Source organism: Tenrec ecaudatus, chromosome 6, assembly GCF_050624435.1.
Source record: "Tenrec ecaudatus isolate mTenEca1 chromosome 6, mTenEca1.hap1, whole genome shotgun sequence".
In the NCBI taxonomy this organism is placed as follows: Eukaryota; Metazoa; Chordata; class Mammalia; order Afrosoricida; family Tenrecidae; genus Tenrec; species Tenrec ecaudatus.
In genome coordinates, this window is record NC_134535.1 from 5,382,417 (window position 1) to 5,396,784 (window position 14,368).

Genomic DNA, 14,368 nt, shown 5'->3' on the forward strand with positions numbered 1-14,368 from the left:
TTGAGCCCTGGGAGAGTGGCTCCTCGTTTTCCCTCCCTCCCACTCTCATGGACCGTTGATAAATGATAAATTATTATGATTTTCATAGCTTACACTATCCACTGTCTCCCTTCGCCCACGTTTCTGTTTGTCCCCCTGGGGGGGTGGGTTATACATTGATCATTTTAGATGTTTCCCCATTTCTCCCCCTTCTCCCCTACCCTCATAGTATCATTATTCCCATTACTGTTCCTGGGGGCTTTTTCTGTCCTGGATTCCATGTGTCGAGAGCCCACATCTGTACCAGTGCCCATGCTCCGGTCTAGCCGGATCATCTTTCTACCTCCTGAGCTTTATCCTGGGGTAAGCCCTACCCTTTGACCTTGTATGATTGTCTGATGTAAAAAGTACATACCTCCCCAGTGTTACTGTTCACCCTACAGGACTGTCTATTGTTAGCTGAGCACTGAGCCTCAGGAGTAAATTCAGTTCCAAGCCTGCAGGGTGACTGCAGTTCCATCAGCTGAGGCAGACCAGGCCGCCCAGTCTCTCTGATGACTGCATTTTCCTCCCATGGTGTCCAGGACCTCCAGTGGGGCCCCATTTTTGAGTAGCTGGTAGTGGCAGGTTACATCTACTTCTGGTCTCAGGGTCATGGAGACTTGGGCTTGTGTGGTCCCTTAGTCCTTCAGACTAATTGTTTCCATGCATCCTTGAGTTTCTGAATATATAACCTACACAGCAAAAACCTGCTATGTTAGTTTGGTAGACTAGAGAAATTCGTAGACACTCATATGTATATAAGAAAGAGCTTTATATACCACAGCAATTGAATATTGAGACAATATCCCAGTTCAGTCCAGATCAAGTCCATAAATCCGGTATTAGTCCATATGTCCGATATCAATCTATAAAGTTCTCTTCAGACTCACAGAGCACATGCAATGACGCTGAATGCAAGAAGATCACAGGTCAGTGGGTGCAAAGTCTTGTGAATCCAGTGGTGGGAGAAGCATCTCAGCGCTGGCAGGGGTCTCCACTTGGCTCCTCCAGTTCCCAGGGCACAGGGTCTGTCTACATAGTGCCATGCATGTGTCTTGTCAATAGAGCGTCTCTCAGGGAGTGAGTCTTGAGTCTTGTCAGTAGAGACTCTCCAAGGGAGTAGTAGTGTGAGAGCGTGTCTCCTGTCTCTAGGGAGGAAAATCCCGAAGTTTCCAGAATCCTCAGGAGAAGGCCATGCCCACACAGAGGCCTCATTGGCTATGACCTGATTGACAGACTAGACTCCACCCCTTCACTCTTAATTTTCAAATTAACACCAGATTATGTAACCACCACACCTGCCAATCCATGAAACCCCTGACGTCGATCTTTCCTCTGGTGATCATGATGTCGCCTACTGGTCCAGCTGTGAAGATTTTGGTCTTGTTCACAATGAATCGCAATCCATCCTGAAGGCTGCAATCCTTGATCTTCATCAGCAAGTCCTCCTGGGGGCTGTGACCTATTTTAATTAGGGCTCTACTATATTTTGCTAAAAGAGGGTTGGAGCTGGTTTGAAGGAATGCCTCCTAAGCTTCCATCCATGATTGTGCCAAAGGCCTGGTTCCTGGAAAATCATTCCAAATTACGGAGACTATCTACAGTGGGGTCAGCTTAGGGTTAGTTATCACTGCGCCATCCACTTGTCCCATCCCTCCGACTCCCCATTGCAACCATGGGAGGGACCCCGGGAGGGACCCTGCCCTCTCCCAATCCCACCGGTGAAGAGTTCAACAGGCAGCCGCGGGTCACGCATGTGAATCGAGCCCTCTCTTAGAGCCTCGTCCGACAAAGGCCTCCTCCAACGCCATCCCGTGGTCATGTTAACATGAACATCCTTAAAGTTCTCTCCCTCGTGAATCGCCTCTCAGTTGGGAAATGGAGGGCCACGCCCCTGGCAAGTGAGTGACTCACATCTGCCTGCCCTCGAGGTCACAGACAACCCTGAGAAACATTGAGTCTCTGAATGGCCCCGTCTACCCCGCTGTAAGGGGTGGGCAGAGCCAGGCAGGGGCTCAGGAGGGTAGCAGGGTATGGGAAGGCCTAAGACCACAGGAGACCTCAGGTCCCCATCTGTAAGGTGGGCACAAGGGCCCTGCGTGGGGCTTAGGAAGAAGGAGGGCTGCCGGTGGAGAAGGCAGGCTTGAATCCCGGCTTCTGCCTGTCAGTTCCTCCGAACGCCACTTGGTCACCGCATTCACAAGCCTTGGCGGCCTTTTCTTTAAACCCAAGACCGTCTTCCCACCTCCCATCTTTGCTGCAAAAGCCTGTAACAGGAGTCTGTAAACTGGGGCGCCCATGGGTGGTCCTTGCTGTTCTTTATGTTTTCGGCCAGGACTGCTGCTGGTCGCTGTCAGGTGCTATTGGGCCCATCCCAACACAGAGCAACCGCGCAGCCAACGGAATGAACCCCCGCAGTCTTGGGCCGGCCTCCCAAGCTTCGCCAGATTGGAACCCACGGGTGCAACGACTGTGTGCAATCTCTCTTTCACCAGCTCGCTGCTTTACTAAGCAGGATGTCCTCCAGGGACTAGTCCTTCCTGGTCACGTGTCCAAAGTATGTGAGACCAAGCCTCGCCAGCCTCGTTTCTAAGGAGCATTCTGGCCGTACTTCTTCCAGGATGGATTTGTTGATTCTGCTGGCAGCCCGTGGTATCTGGAGCATTCTTGCCAATACCGTCATTCACAGGCAATCCATCCTTCGTCGGCCTCCGAGTTATTGTCTGGCTTTCATGTCCCCTAACTTGAATTGGGCACTCTTTAGTCCTCCAAGTGGCACCGTGGCTTCTTCATTCTCTAAGGAGGTCTTGTGCGGCAGATTGGCCCCGTGCGACATGTCCTTTGATTCCTTGACTGCTGCTCCCATGTGCATTGGTCCACCTAGGTCCACTTTCTCAAGGTCACCTGCTGGACCCACCTGGCCCTTTCCACCATGGTGGAGTCACTGCTCTGAGCCTTGGGAGAGCCAGGCAGGGCAGGGGGTTTGGTTCTCTGGACTCTTCCCCCACTCCCACCCCCAACTTCCCCGCTCCCCTCCAAGTCAATTCTGACTCAGTGACTCTTTATAGCAGTGTTTCCAAAGTGGGCGATGCCACCCCATGGGCAGGGACACTGGAACGACCTGGGGTGGGTGTGGGGGGCCACAAAAGCAGATCCCAAACCACTGATATCAGTGGATTCCGACTCACAGCAACCTTACAGGTCAGAGTAGAAGGGGTTCCTGTAGGTTTCCCAGACTGTCACTCTATGGGAGTCGAAAGCCTCCTCGCTCTGCCAAGTTGCCTCTGGTGGTTTTGAACTGCTAACCTTGCGGTCATCAGCCTAACTCGTAACTGCTACACAACCAGGGCTCCTTGCAAAAGAGATACTTACATCTTATTGTGGATTCTGGGCCATAGCCTGACGTGTTTTAATTGTGAGGAGGGTGCTGAGTAAGTTTTTTTGGCCTGGAAAGAAGGCAGTTGGACAAGTCCGTTTGAGGACCTATGCTGTGTACGGCTTCTGAGACCATACAACATTTGTGGAGCAGCCAGCCTCATCCTGCTCCCTCAGAGTGGCTGGTGGGTTGGAACCAGTGTTCTTACAGTTAGTCCAAAGCTTACCTGACAGCACCACCTTGCTTGCTGCTGCGGCACATGGAAGAGGTCCCTTAGGGCTGGGGCTCTGGCTGGAAGGAGGTGACAGATTCCAGTGATGGCCACAAGCTTGGTGACCCATGGCCTGCCAGGGCCCCCTTGTCAGCCGCCCAGCTCTCTGAGCGTTTGCTGCTATTGCAGGGGCACCCAGTCACGCAGCACTTACTGAGTGCCTGGTGTGCCAGGCATGGCCTGGGGAGGATGATGATCTGGACACTGTCCCCACCTTGTGACGCTGAACAGCCAGTGCAGACATGGGAACCTCTGTGGGTTGTGAGCAGGGTTGGAGGGGTCTGCGAGGGTAGAGGAGTGAGGTCGTGCCCCTTGGAGGGACTGGAGAAGTGTGTGGGGGGGTGAATTTGAAATGGTCTTTAGATTTTATGATGGTGGCGTAGTGGATTATGTGTTGTCCTGCAAACCACAAAGTCGGCAGTTCAAAACCCCCAGCTGCTCAGAGGGAGAAAGATGAGGCTTTCTACTCCCATGAAGTTTGACAATCTCAGAAAACCACAGGGGCAGTTCTACATTGGAATCGACTCGATGGCAGTGGTTTTTTTGGGTGGGGTTCGACATAGGGGCAGGGGAACACCTTGTTTCTGATTTCATAAGACCCACCCTCCTGTGTGTGGAGGGCAAGGGCGGCTCCCTGGGCTGTTACGTCCCTGGGAAAGGAGGCTGGCTTGGGTGGGCAGGGGTGTTTGACCTTTCCTTCAAACACAATCTCTGAATCTTGATGGTCAGGGACAGCACTGGGCCCAGCTCCCTGGACATGTGCCCTGTCCCCATCCAAGAACCCACGTGGACATCTGGGTCCCATGACTGACTCTGTGCCTGAGACAGTCACTGCTCATTAGCCAGGGTAATGCTGTCCCACCATCAGAGTGGGGACTTGGGGATGCTGGCCAATGTGCCTAGCCAGCTCCTGAGCTAGATTCAGCGACCTCCTGGGACTGCCAGCTGCCTGGGGAGCAGTTTGTGTTTCTCAGCCAGTTCCTTGGCCCCAGGAGGCCGCCTGCTCAAAGACCAGCACCTTGTGGGTACTGGAGCGTGCTGGTTCCTCTGACGAAAGGGGCAGTGCGTAGTCAAGGGGTGCCTAAGGACACAGCGTCCAGGGCTTTCCAGGGCTGATACTGTGGGCCCTGAGGTGTGATCCAGCCCCACTCTCTGGAGGCTTTTATGAACAAGACAGGGTCCTGGGGAGGGCGGGACCTCATCTCATCTTCGTGAGCTTTGGCATGTTGGTGGCAGGTGGAGGGAGAGGTTGAGCACGCACCGCACCGCGGAGGTGCCCTTGGAGGTGAAGGGCTGTGGAAATCAGGGGCGTGGAAGCCCAGGCAGGCAGCTCCCGATGCTGCCCCTTTAAATCCATTCCCCACTCGGAGCTGCCACTGCTAGTAGGAGGGTTGGGGGTGGGGTGGGGGGTGAGGTCTGGGAGCCTGGATTCTGTGGGTAGATGCCTGGGAGGCGGGAACCTGGGGGAGGGGGTACCTGGGTAGGTGGGCGGGATCGAGGAGGGAGCCTGGGGGTAGGGATGGGGATGCTTGGGGGAGGAGGGAGGCAGCGGAGGAGCTCCCGCTGCGGAGCCTTCCCCCGGCGGTGACCATGAACATGAGGCCGCAGGTCCCTTCTTCCGGAAGCTGCTGATTCATCCGCAGGCCGCCCCGAGGAAGTGGGTCCTCCGGGAGGACACCGGCGGAGTCCTTCAGCCTGTCTGGACGCCCACGGGGTGGAAGGAGTAGGGAGGACATCTCCAGGACCCTGGTGGAAGGGGGTGCAACACACCCCCCCCAGCCCGAAGCTTCTCACGCCCCTGTCCCGGCCCGCGCGCGTCCTCAGGGTGCTTCAAGGACGACCGCATCGTCTTCTGGACGTGGATGTTCTCCACCTACTTCATGGAGAGCTGGGCCCCGCAGCAGGACGACCTGCTCTTCTACGTGCGCCGCCGGAAGCGGACCTTCCCAGGTGGCAGTGAGAGCGGCACCCCTGAGGGCAGCAAGGTGGGTGGCCTGCGGGGGCGGGGCCTGGTGCACAGCCCACTCACAGGGCATTAACCAGTTACCCCCTGCCATTAGGGGGCCATGTGGGGACTTTCTGTGGGGCATCTCCACCTCCACCAGGCCCACGCTTTCAGCTTCGGGACTGCTGAGCCCTAGTTGTTGACCACAGCCCTGGTTGGGTTCCGATTCCTAGGCCCTCGCTGTTATTTCCGTGTGTGAGCCCATGGTTGTAGCCACGTGTCCTTCTGTCCATCTTGTCGAGGGCCTTCCTCTCTTTCTCGCTGCCTCTCCACTTGACCAAGCATGACCTCCTTCTCCTGGGACTGGTCTCTCCTGACAACAGGTCCAAAGTACATGAGTCGAAGGCTCCGCTCCTTGCCTCTAAGGAGCACTCTGGCTGTACTTCTTCCAAGACAGCATTGTTTGACTTCAGATTAGGGAAGAGCCCAGAAGGGTCACAGTGGGGAAAGCACTGGGCAGGTAAAGGTGGGCGGGTCAGTCCCCTAGCCAGAAGATAGACGAGGCCCTCAGTTTATACAGCTTGGGAACCCTGAGGTCTCCCTATAGGGTGGCTGTGAGTCAGAGTCCACTGGACAGCAGTGGGCAGGGCAGGCTGTGTCTTCCCTGACCATGGGCAGGGGCAACCAACTGGACAGCATGGTGCCGGATGGTGAGGAGGATTACTCAGGATGATGGTACAAACGGCCGCCATTCTTGTCCACCACACCCAGTGTTCAGGCCCCCACTTTGTAAGCCCGTTTTGTTCGTCAGCTCCCAGGCCGACTGTGGTGACCCCATTTTTACTAGTGAGGAACCTGGGGGCCTGGGGAGAGGAGGTGCTGGCCAGAGGATGTGGTAAAGAGCCTGCCTTGTGTCCTACGCTCTTCAGCAGTGGGAGCAGTTCTCCGGTGTTCAATTAGACAACCTGTGAGGGGGATCCGGTCAGGGTGGGGAGCCGGTGGGGGCTCCTCAGCTGTGGCTGCACCCTGGAGGCTCAGAGCCATCCATGCCGTGTGCCTGTTCTTCTGTCCCAGACCGGTACAGGAGACCCCTAACCAAACTGGCTGCTGTCCGCGCGGTTCCTACTCATGGCCACCCTGTAGGTAGACCAGAACTGCCCGAGCGTCCACCATGGGGTTTCCAAGGCTGCCGGTCTTTACAGAGCTACCTCACCTGGTCGCTTCTTCCCTGGTGTCCTTGGACGTCAGCCTCCCACCTTTCAGTTAGCAGCACTTAAGTGCTGCACCTCAGGGTGTCCCCTGAGAGACTGTGACTGTGACCACCTGCCCTACTGGTCTCTGGGCCTGGAAGCCTCACGGCTGGCATGACTCAGCTGTGTGACCCTCAAGAAGCCCCAGGGGCTGGCCCCTGTGACTAGTGAGACACTAGGAGCCCCTGACCCTCAGGGAGCAGGGGCCACCAACACAGAAGCGAGTCCCTGGAGCCGTCCCTCTGGGCAGGGCAACAGAGGCCTCTGGGTGAGGCGAGGGGCAGGAGCGGAAAGTATGGCCCAGCAGAGGGGCCCCAAAGTCAAGAAAGACCCCAGTCAGCTGTGGCCCTGCTTGGTGTGGGGGCCACAGTAAGATGGGTCAAGGGAGGCGCTAAGGATCAGGTCATGGGCCCACCCCTGGGAAGCAGGCACCAAGCCAGTGGAGGAAGGGCCTCTTAAGACCTTCCCAGCAGGTGGGAGGAGGGCCGGAGGGGGTTTCCAGGAAGCAGGAGACTGGCCAGGGCTGCTGGCCAGGCAGGGAGAGGAGGGAGGGGTGGAGAGGAAGGGCTGGAAGAAGTATACCTGAGCCACAGGATGCCACTCGAGGCGGCGAGGACCCAGGAGCTCCATCCAGCCTGTGACCCACAGGACACCACGGCACAATGGGGTGTGGGGCACCAGCCTAGAGCTAAGCCAGACCTGGTTGGGGGCGGGGGGGGGGCGCAGATATCCCCTTGCTGGTGCTCAGTCAGGAATGGTGGAGGTGAAGGAGGCGGAGCCCATCAGACAACAATGATCATTGGCTGTTTGTCTGTCTGAACTGCTGAGCAGCTAGAGGTGTAGGCAGTGATCAGGGGTTATGGGGTGTTGATGGGGGGCTGGGGCAGAGTCATGAGCTAGGGGGCCTTGAGGGTCCAGCCGGAGAGGTGGGGGCCAGGGGGGCGGGCAAAGAGGAAGCCTGGCCTTCAAGGGGAGAGTGTCTCAGTCTCTCAGGGCCCACAGCTGGCTACAGAGAAGCATCGGCGGGGGGTCCTAGGTGGCAGGTGTTGGGGGACCCCTTGAGCTGAGCTCAGTCAACGCTGCTCAGCTCTTGGCTGCATGGCCGCCAGAGCTGGTGGGGACCTTGACAGACCCACCCCTTTCTGGGCCTTTTGTAGCTGGGGGCTCCCTTGCTAAGGACCCCTGGAGGCTTAGCATGAGGGGTGAATGGGGCCCCAGGTGGGGGTGACAGCCCCAATGCAGGCACGCCCCCCCACAGGAAGCTGAAACTCAGCCTAAACTACCCGCTGGACCCCTCCCTCCATGCCGACTTCAGTTCTTTGTGTGTGCAAACTCCTGGTGTCCCTGTGGCCCCACCCACCCATGGAGTGCGCTGTGCCAGTGGTTATCAGTCCAGTCGGGGTGGCAGCAAGGGCAGGGCTGGGGTGGGGTGGGGGTGGGCGAAGCAGCAGCGATATGGCCCCCACATGGAGGGACCCTTGCTGCAGAGGCAGGAGGGCTGGGGACACATCCCAGGTCAGCTGGCTGTGTGGACGCAGGTGGGGACAGGCTTTCTCCAAGACAGGGACAGGACGTATACCAGCAGCGTGGACATGGAAGCCACCCCAGTTCCGCCTCTCCTTAGACCCCGCCCTGGGATAGGGGTGGGTACCTGAGGGGGAGGCTGATAGAGGAGAGGGGGTTCCCAGCCCCCGCCCCCCCTCAGGCGCCTGCGCACTGTGAGCCCTCTGCAGCAAGCCCTGGCCCTCTTCTGGGCGGAGCTGGTGCCCCGTTTCCATAGTAACCAGCCTGGGCTGTGGCGTCGCCGCGGACGGAGCTGGAGCTGGGTGAGGGGCTCCAGGGAAAGGTGGGGCTGCAAGATGCTGGGGTCCCCGCGGGGGGGAAACCCAGGAGTCCTAGGGAGGGACTCCCTGCGTTCAGGGGATGGGTGGAGGGCAAGACAGGTGGCAGCCTCAGCTGCTTTGGATTCCTGCTCCCGGGAGAGTCGGAGGGTCTGGGGGCAACCTCTGGTTTCCCTACAGTGTGGGAGATAGTGGCAGAAACTCCAGGGGTTGCTCTCCCTGCCCTTACAGGGGCGCTGTGAGTCGGACCGACTCGGTCGCAGTGAGTTTACTTGGGGTTTTTCTTCAGCGTATGTGTATTTGATCCGCAGCACCTTTTAAAACCGGCCTCCTCAAGGCGCGGTATGTAAGTGCTTGGCTACGAAGCAAAAGGCTATGAGTTCGAGCCCACTTGCCACTGCCGGTCCACCCATTCCGACTTGCAGCGATCCTATCGAAGCAGACAGCCTGTCCCTCTGAGTAGTTAGGAATTAACTGCTAATTGTAATGAATGGCATCATTTGCAATTCAAATATAAACTCGATGGCCACCAAGAGCTTGAGCAAGGTCTCAATCAATGACCACCGCTGTTGGCCCCTTATGCAGATGAGGAAACTGAGGCACCAGAGAATCGTGTAGCTGGAAAATCAAGGTGCAGGACCGGGATCTGGTGGGGAGGCGAGGAGCTGGGTGCAGAGGGCGCTCACCTCCGTGTCTACCCAGCAGCTGGCAGAGCTGGAGCCCGAGGTGGAAGTGGAGGTGTACAGGCGGGACTCCAAGAAGCTGCCGGGCCTGGGCGACCCCGACATTGACTGGGAGGAGAGCGTCTGCCTGAACCTCATCCTGCAGAAGGTGCTGGGAGATGCGGCAAGGGGTGGGCTGAAGGTGGAGAGGGGGCTCTAGGGACCACCCCACCTCATGGCTGGCCGCCCCTTTTCCCCAGCTGGACTACTTGGTCACCTGTGCAGTGTGCACGCGCTCCGATGGGGGTGACATTCACATCCACAGGAAGAAATCCCAGGTGAGCACCAAGCCCTGAACCCCCCACTCCTTCCCAGGCAGGGCCCAGTTCTGGCTGCCCCTGTGCATTCCCTGTCCCCAAACACAGCATCAGGCTCAGGTGGTTCTCCTTGGCAGTGGTTCTCAACCTTCCTAATGAGGAGACCCTTTAATACAGTTCCTAATGTTGTGGTGACCCCCACAACCATAAAATTCTTTTTGTTGCTACTTCGTAACTGTAATTTTGCTACTGTTATGAATCGGGTGACCCCTGTGAAAGGGTCATTTGACCCCAAAAGGGGTTTCGACCCACAGATTGAGAACTGCTGGCTGAGAGCAATGTGACACTGTGGATGGGCCTGGGGGTGTTCGAGGAGGGGGGCTCGCTAAGTCCTCAAACTCTCCTTTCTCTCAGCAAGTGTTCGCCTCACCCAGCAAGCACCCCATGGACAGCAAGGGGGAGGAGTCCCAGATCAGCTACCCCAACATCTTCTTCATGATCGACAGCTTTGAGGAGGTGAGAGCTCCCTGGCCTTTCTCGAAGGCCGGCTGGGACTGGAGCCACACCAGCGGCTTGGACTGGGGTGGGCGCATTGGCCCACCCTCAGTCTCTTCACCTGTAAAATGAGCTCACCTCAGGCACTGCCCCATTTACCCCAGAGTGCTTGAAGATCACAGGAAACCTGAGTGGGCAGACTCAACGTAAGCCCTTTAAAAGTGCCTGGCAAGCAGGCGGGTTCCATTTCCTGCTTGTAAATTACGAGTACGGCGTCAGTCGCCAACTCGGGGTCCCAGCATGGCAGAGTGTGGGACTCCAGGCATTATCTGGGCCTGGGAGGGAGGATGGGGGCCTAGGCTGAAGGTAACTTGCCTGGTGACATATGGACATGGGCAGGAGCAGGGAGGAGACCTTGTTTAGCCCCATATGTGGTCTGCCTACCCCCTGCGGTGGCCTGGTGGTGAAGGCAAGAAGTGTCTTTGGGGCTGTAGACCTTCACGCAATCCAGGTAAAAATATGTAGGAGACAAAACCAAACACAAGAGCCAGCAACTGGGAGAAAACACCAGGTGTGTTCAGGTCTCTTCTGACTGGTGGTGTCATGATTGGTGGGATGTTGACCTGAAGCGTCTGGAGGTCAGGGACAGTAGAGATCAAGGGCAGTGGAGATCAGGGATGGTGGAAGTCAGGGGCAGTAGGCACCTTCCCTGGGCCCTGGGTCTATTGCCAGACTACAGAGCCAGGCAGGCCCACATTGGCCTTGATGCATGGCCCTGACGCATACATCCAGGCGTCTCCCAGGGGTGCACACAGGGAGCGCACAGAAAACGGCTCGACACCCCGGGACCATGAGGCAGTGCCGGTAGAAGGCCCGCCGGAGCTGCCCCTCTGAGCCTAGCCCATCTCCCGCCAGCTGCGCCCAACCTGCGGTGGGAGAGCTAGGTGACCCTGGACAATGGCTCTGCAGTTATGACTCCGCGTGCCTTCATGTGAATGTCTTTTCTAAACCATCTATGGCGAGAGAAGGGTGGGCGGGCTGTGGCTGGGGGGGAGGGGTGAGGAGGCTGATGCCCCTTTGCCCCCTGCCCCAGGTGTTCAGTGACATGACCGTGGGGGAAGGAGAGATGGTCTGCGTGGAGCTGGTGGCCAGTGACAAAACCAACACGTTCCAGGGGGTCATCTTTCAGGGCTCCATCCGCTACGAGGCGCTCAAGAAGGTGTATGACAACCGAGTGAGTGCTTGCTGCCCGGGGCCCTGCCCGCCCCTTCTGCTCCTGCCGCGTTGACACTCCCAGCATGCCTCATGCTCACCCAGGCCCAGCCCAGCAGCTGCCCCTCCACCCTCACCCTCACCACCCCACCAGCTCTAGCTGCTCCAGCCCAGCATCTGCAGGGCCCTCTCGGTTCTCCAGCTGCCCCAGCCCAGCGTCCGAGGGTCCACCTCTGCTCTGACTGCCCAGCTCACTGTCTATAGTGTGTGCACCTGCTCCTTCACACACACATACACCCCCCCGTGACATGACGACCCCCGTCCAGCATCACGGTTCTCTAGCTACCCCCACCCCAAACAGCCACCCTTCCGGTCCCTTCTTCATGATTAGACTTCCTTCCATAAGCAGTGGGGGGGTAGGGGACCCCTGCCTTTGTCACTTAAATGCTGCTGCTATGACAGACACCCCTTTACCCCTCCCCTTCCCCCACTGCTGGGGCTTGGACAGCAAAGCTTGGGGACTGGCAGTCAGAAGACATCCCGTGCTGACCACCCCAGGCTAGTGGGGACAATGGTGGTGGTTGCCCTGCCTGCTGCACTGACTCTGTGTGTCCTCCATCCGCAGGTGAGCGTGGCTGCCCGCATGGCTCAGAAGATGTCCTTCGGCTTCTACAAGTACAACAACATGGAATTCGTGCGCATGAAGGGGCCCCAGGGCAAGGGCCATGCCGAGATGGCTGTCAGCCGCGTGCCTACCGGGGACACGTCCCCCTGTGGCACCGAGGACTCCAGCCCCGCCTCGCCCATGCATGAGCGGGTAAGGGCTGTCGGTGGGGAGAGCTGGGCCCTCAGACTCTGTTCACGCCTCCCTGGTCCCCACTGTCCATATGTGAGGAGGCCAAGGCACAGAGACAGCTGCGGCTGGCCCATGGTCACACAGCTAGGGCAGGCCAGGCATCTGGAAGGGACAGGACGTAGGGCCCTGGCTTCACTGCTGCGAGGCTCCCAGCTGCAGGCCAGACCCAGCCATACAGCCACTGCAACTCTGCAGATAACTGCTCCCACCCTGCCCGGCCACCTGGTCAGTGCAGCTCTGTCTCCACAGGATCCCTTGGCCCAGTTGCCCCTCCTGGGCTGTCCAGAGTTGGGGGATCTCGGGTGATGGGTGTGACGGGGAGCCGGTGTGGGTGGGCAGGCACCTCTTCCTCTGAGAATGCTTCTGCCGACTGCCAGCAGTGGCCACCAGGACTCTCGCTCATCCGAGGCCAGGCCAGCGTGGGCAGGGCTCTGCTCTGCTGTCCGAGCTGTGGAAGGGGCAGGGCACATGGGCTCCTCTCCCCACATCTCTCCCTTTTGGGGGCTTTCCCCACTCAGTGAATGTATTGTGCAAGCAGCCACCTTGCACTCAGAAAGACTAGGAGGCGGGGTGGGGGTGGTGGAGACTCTGGTTTCGGTGTTAGGGTTAGCTTGTGAGAGATGAGCACTGGGCCCGTGAAGCAGGCTTGGCCTGTGTCATCCTGACATGCATAGGAAGTGCAGGAGGTGCAGCTGGACGCTGGCTGGGAGGGGGTGGGGCTGGTGGGCAAAAACATGTTTCCTGGGACCACCATGTGCTTACCAGGACCTTGGTTTTCTAGTCTGTCTTGTGGGAGTGGTGACCCCCCTGCCCGGGGGTGGGGTTGGAGTGTGTGTGTGTGTGTGTGTGTGTGTGTGTGTGTGTGTGTGTAAAAGCTCTGGAACCCTGGGGTAGGAGTGGGCAGTGGTAGGCCCGACCCCGCTACTGGGGACAGCCTGGGCCTCAACCTCTGTGTGAGCTGTAGCCTGTCCTTCTCCTTTGGAGGACCCACTGTGGCCAGCTCGTGACCAGGGCAGACTTCATCTGGGGTTTCTGGAGTGTGGACCACCTGCAGCCCAGCGGCCATCGGGACTTTAGTGGGAGCCGGAGCTCTGACCTGGCCATCTCCAAGACTTGGCAGCCAGCGCACCTTGTTCTACAGATTCTTGTTTGCATGGGGAGGAGGGAGGAGATGGGCCAAGTTCCCTCTTCCTGGAACGCCCTTCCCCCCCTTCTTCACCTGGCGAACTCCTACTCGTCCTTCGAGACCCAGCTTGAGCCGCACCTCCTCCTCCAGGAAGCCGCCTTGGATCCCCTCTCGCCTTAGTTCTGCCCGTGTCCGGCGCCCTCCTCTGTTCATCTTGACAGCTGCCTCTTCATGGGGGCTGCCGTGGCCCAAGTCCATCAGTGCCTTGAGGGCAGGGACCAGTGCAATGTACTGTCTGCCCTGGCACCCTTCTGACTCAGTTGTGTGCATGTGCGTGTGCGCTAAGCTGAAGGGGGTATTGAGGAGGGCATGTGGGGAGCTCTATGGGTGGGTAGTGAGTAAGCAAGGGGTGAGCTGAGGGCAGGGTTTTGTGAGCAGTGTGGCCTGATTGGAGGCATGGGCTGCGGCATCTAGGGAGGAGCCAAGGCAGGGGACCCCACCCTCTTTTCCCCAGGTATCAAATGGGCAAGCACTAATTTGGTCTTGGGAGGGTGTGGTTGTGTGTGTGTGTGTGTGTGTGTGTGTGTGTGTGTGTGTGTGAGTGATATCCTGAAGTGGTGGGATGGGGTGGGGGTGGGGTGGGGGTGGGGTGTCTATGTTAGGTTGTGTTGGCTGAAGAAATACATCTGTTAACACACATGTGTAAGAAAGAGCTTTATATCAAGAAATAATTGCATATTAAGGAAACATCCCAACCTAGTCTACCTCAGTTCCCTAGTCCGATGCTAGCCCGTAAGCCCCCTTCAGACTCAGGCAGGGACACGCAGTGAGGCAGAATGCGGGTGCAGAGTCCTGTGGATTCAGTGGCGGGGGCTCTGGCCGCTGTCAGGGTCGGCCAGCAGGAAGGTGAAGGCAGAGAGATAGGGGAAGGGTCCCAGGACCCTCCTTATTGAGAAGGCCACGCCCACAAGGAGCCCCCATGAGGCTGTGACCTGA

The 14,368-nt window shown here is 58.1% G+C and overlaps 1 protein-coding gene across 2 annotated transcripts in view; it reads left to right on the forward strand.

Moving 5' to 3' along the window:
- Positions 1 to 14,368, forward strand: part of KIAA0930 (KIAA0930 ortholog) — a 40,074-nt gene that overhangs the window by 23,006 nt on the left and 2,700 nt on the right. Inside the window, exons 2-7 of one of the 2 annotated variants that reach the window (XM_075553508.1) lie at positions 5,493 to 5,653; positions 9,407 to 9,535; positions 9,627 to 9,704; positions 10,098 to 10,199; positions 11,272 to 11,412; positions 12,016 to 12,207. In XM_075553508.1, coding sequence (XP_075409623.1) covers positions 5,493 to 5,653; positions 9,407 to 9,535; positions 9,627 to 9,704; positions 10,098 to 10,199; positions 11,272 to 11,412; positions 12,016 to 12,207 — 803 coding nt within the window. The remainder of the gene's footprint in view (positions 1 to 5,492; positions 5,654 to 9,406; positions 9,536 to 9,626; positions 9,705 to 10,097; positions 10,200 to 11,271; positions 11,413 to 12,015; positions 12,208 to 14,368) is intronic. The other variant, XM_075553509.1, reaches the window with a different exon arrangement.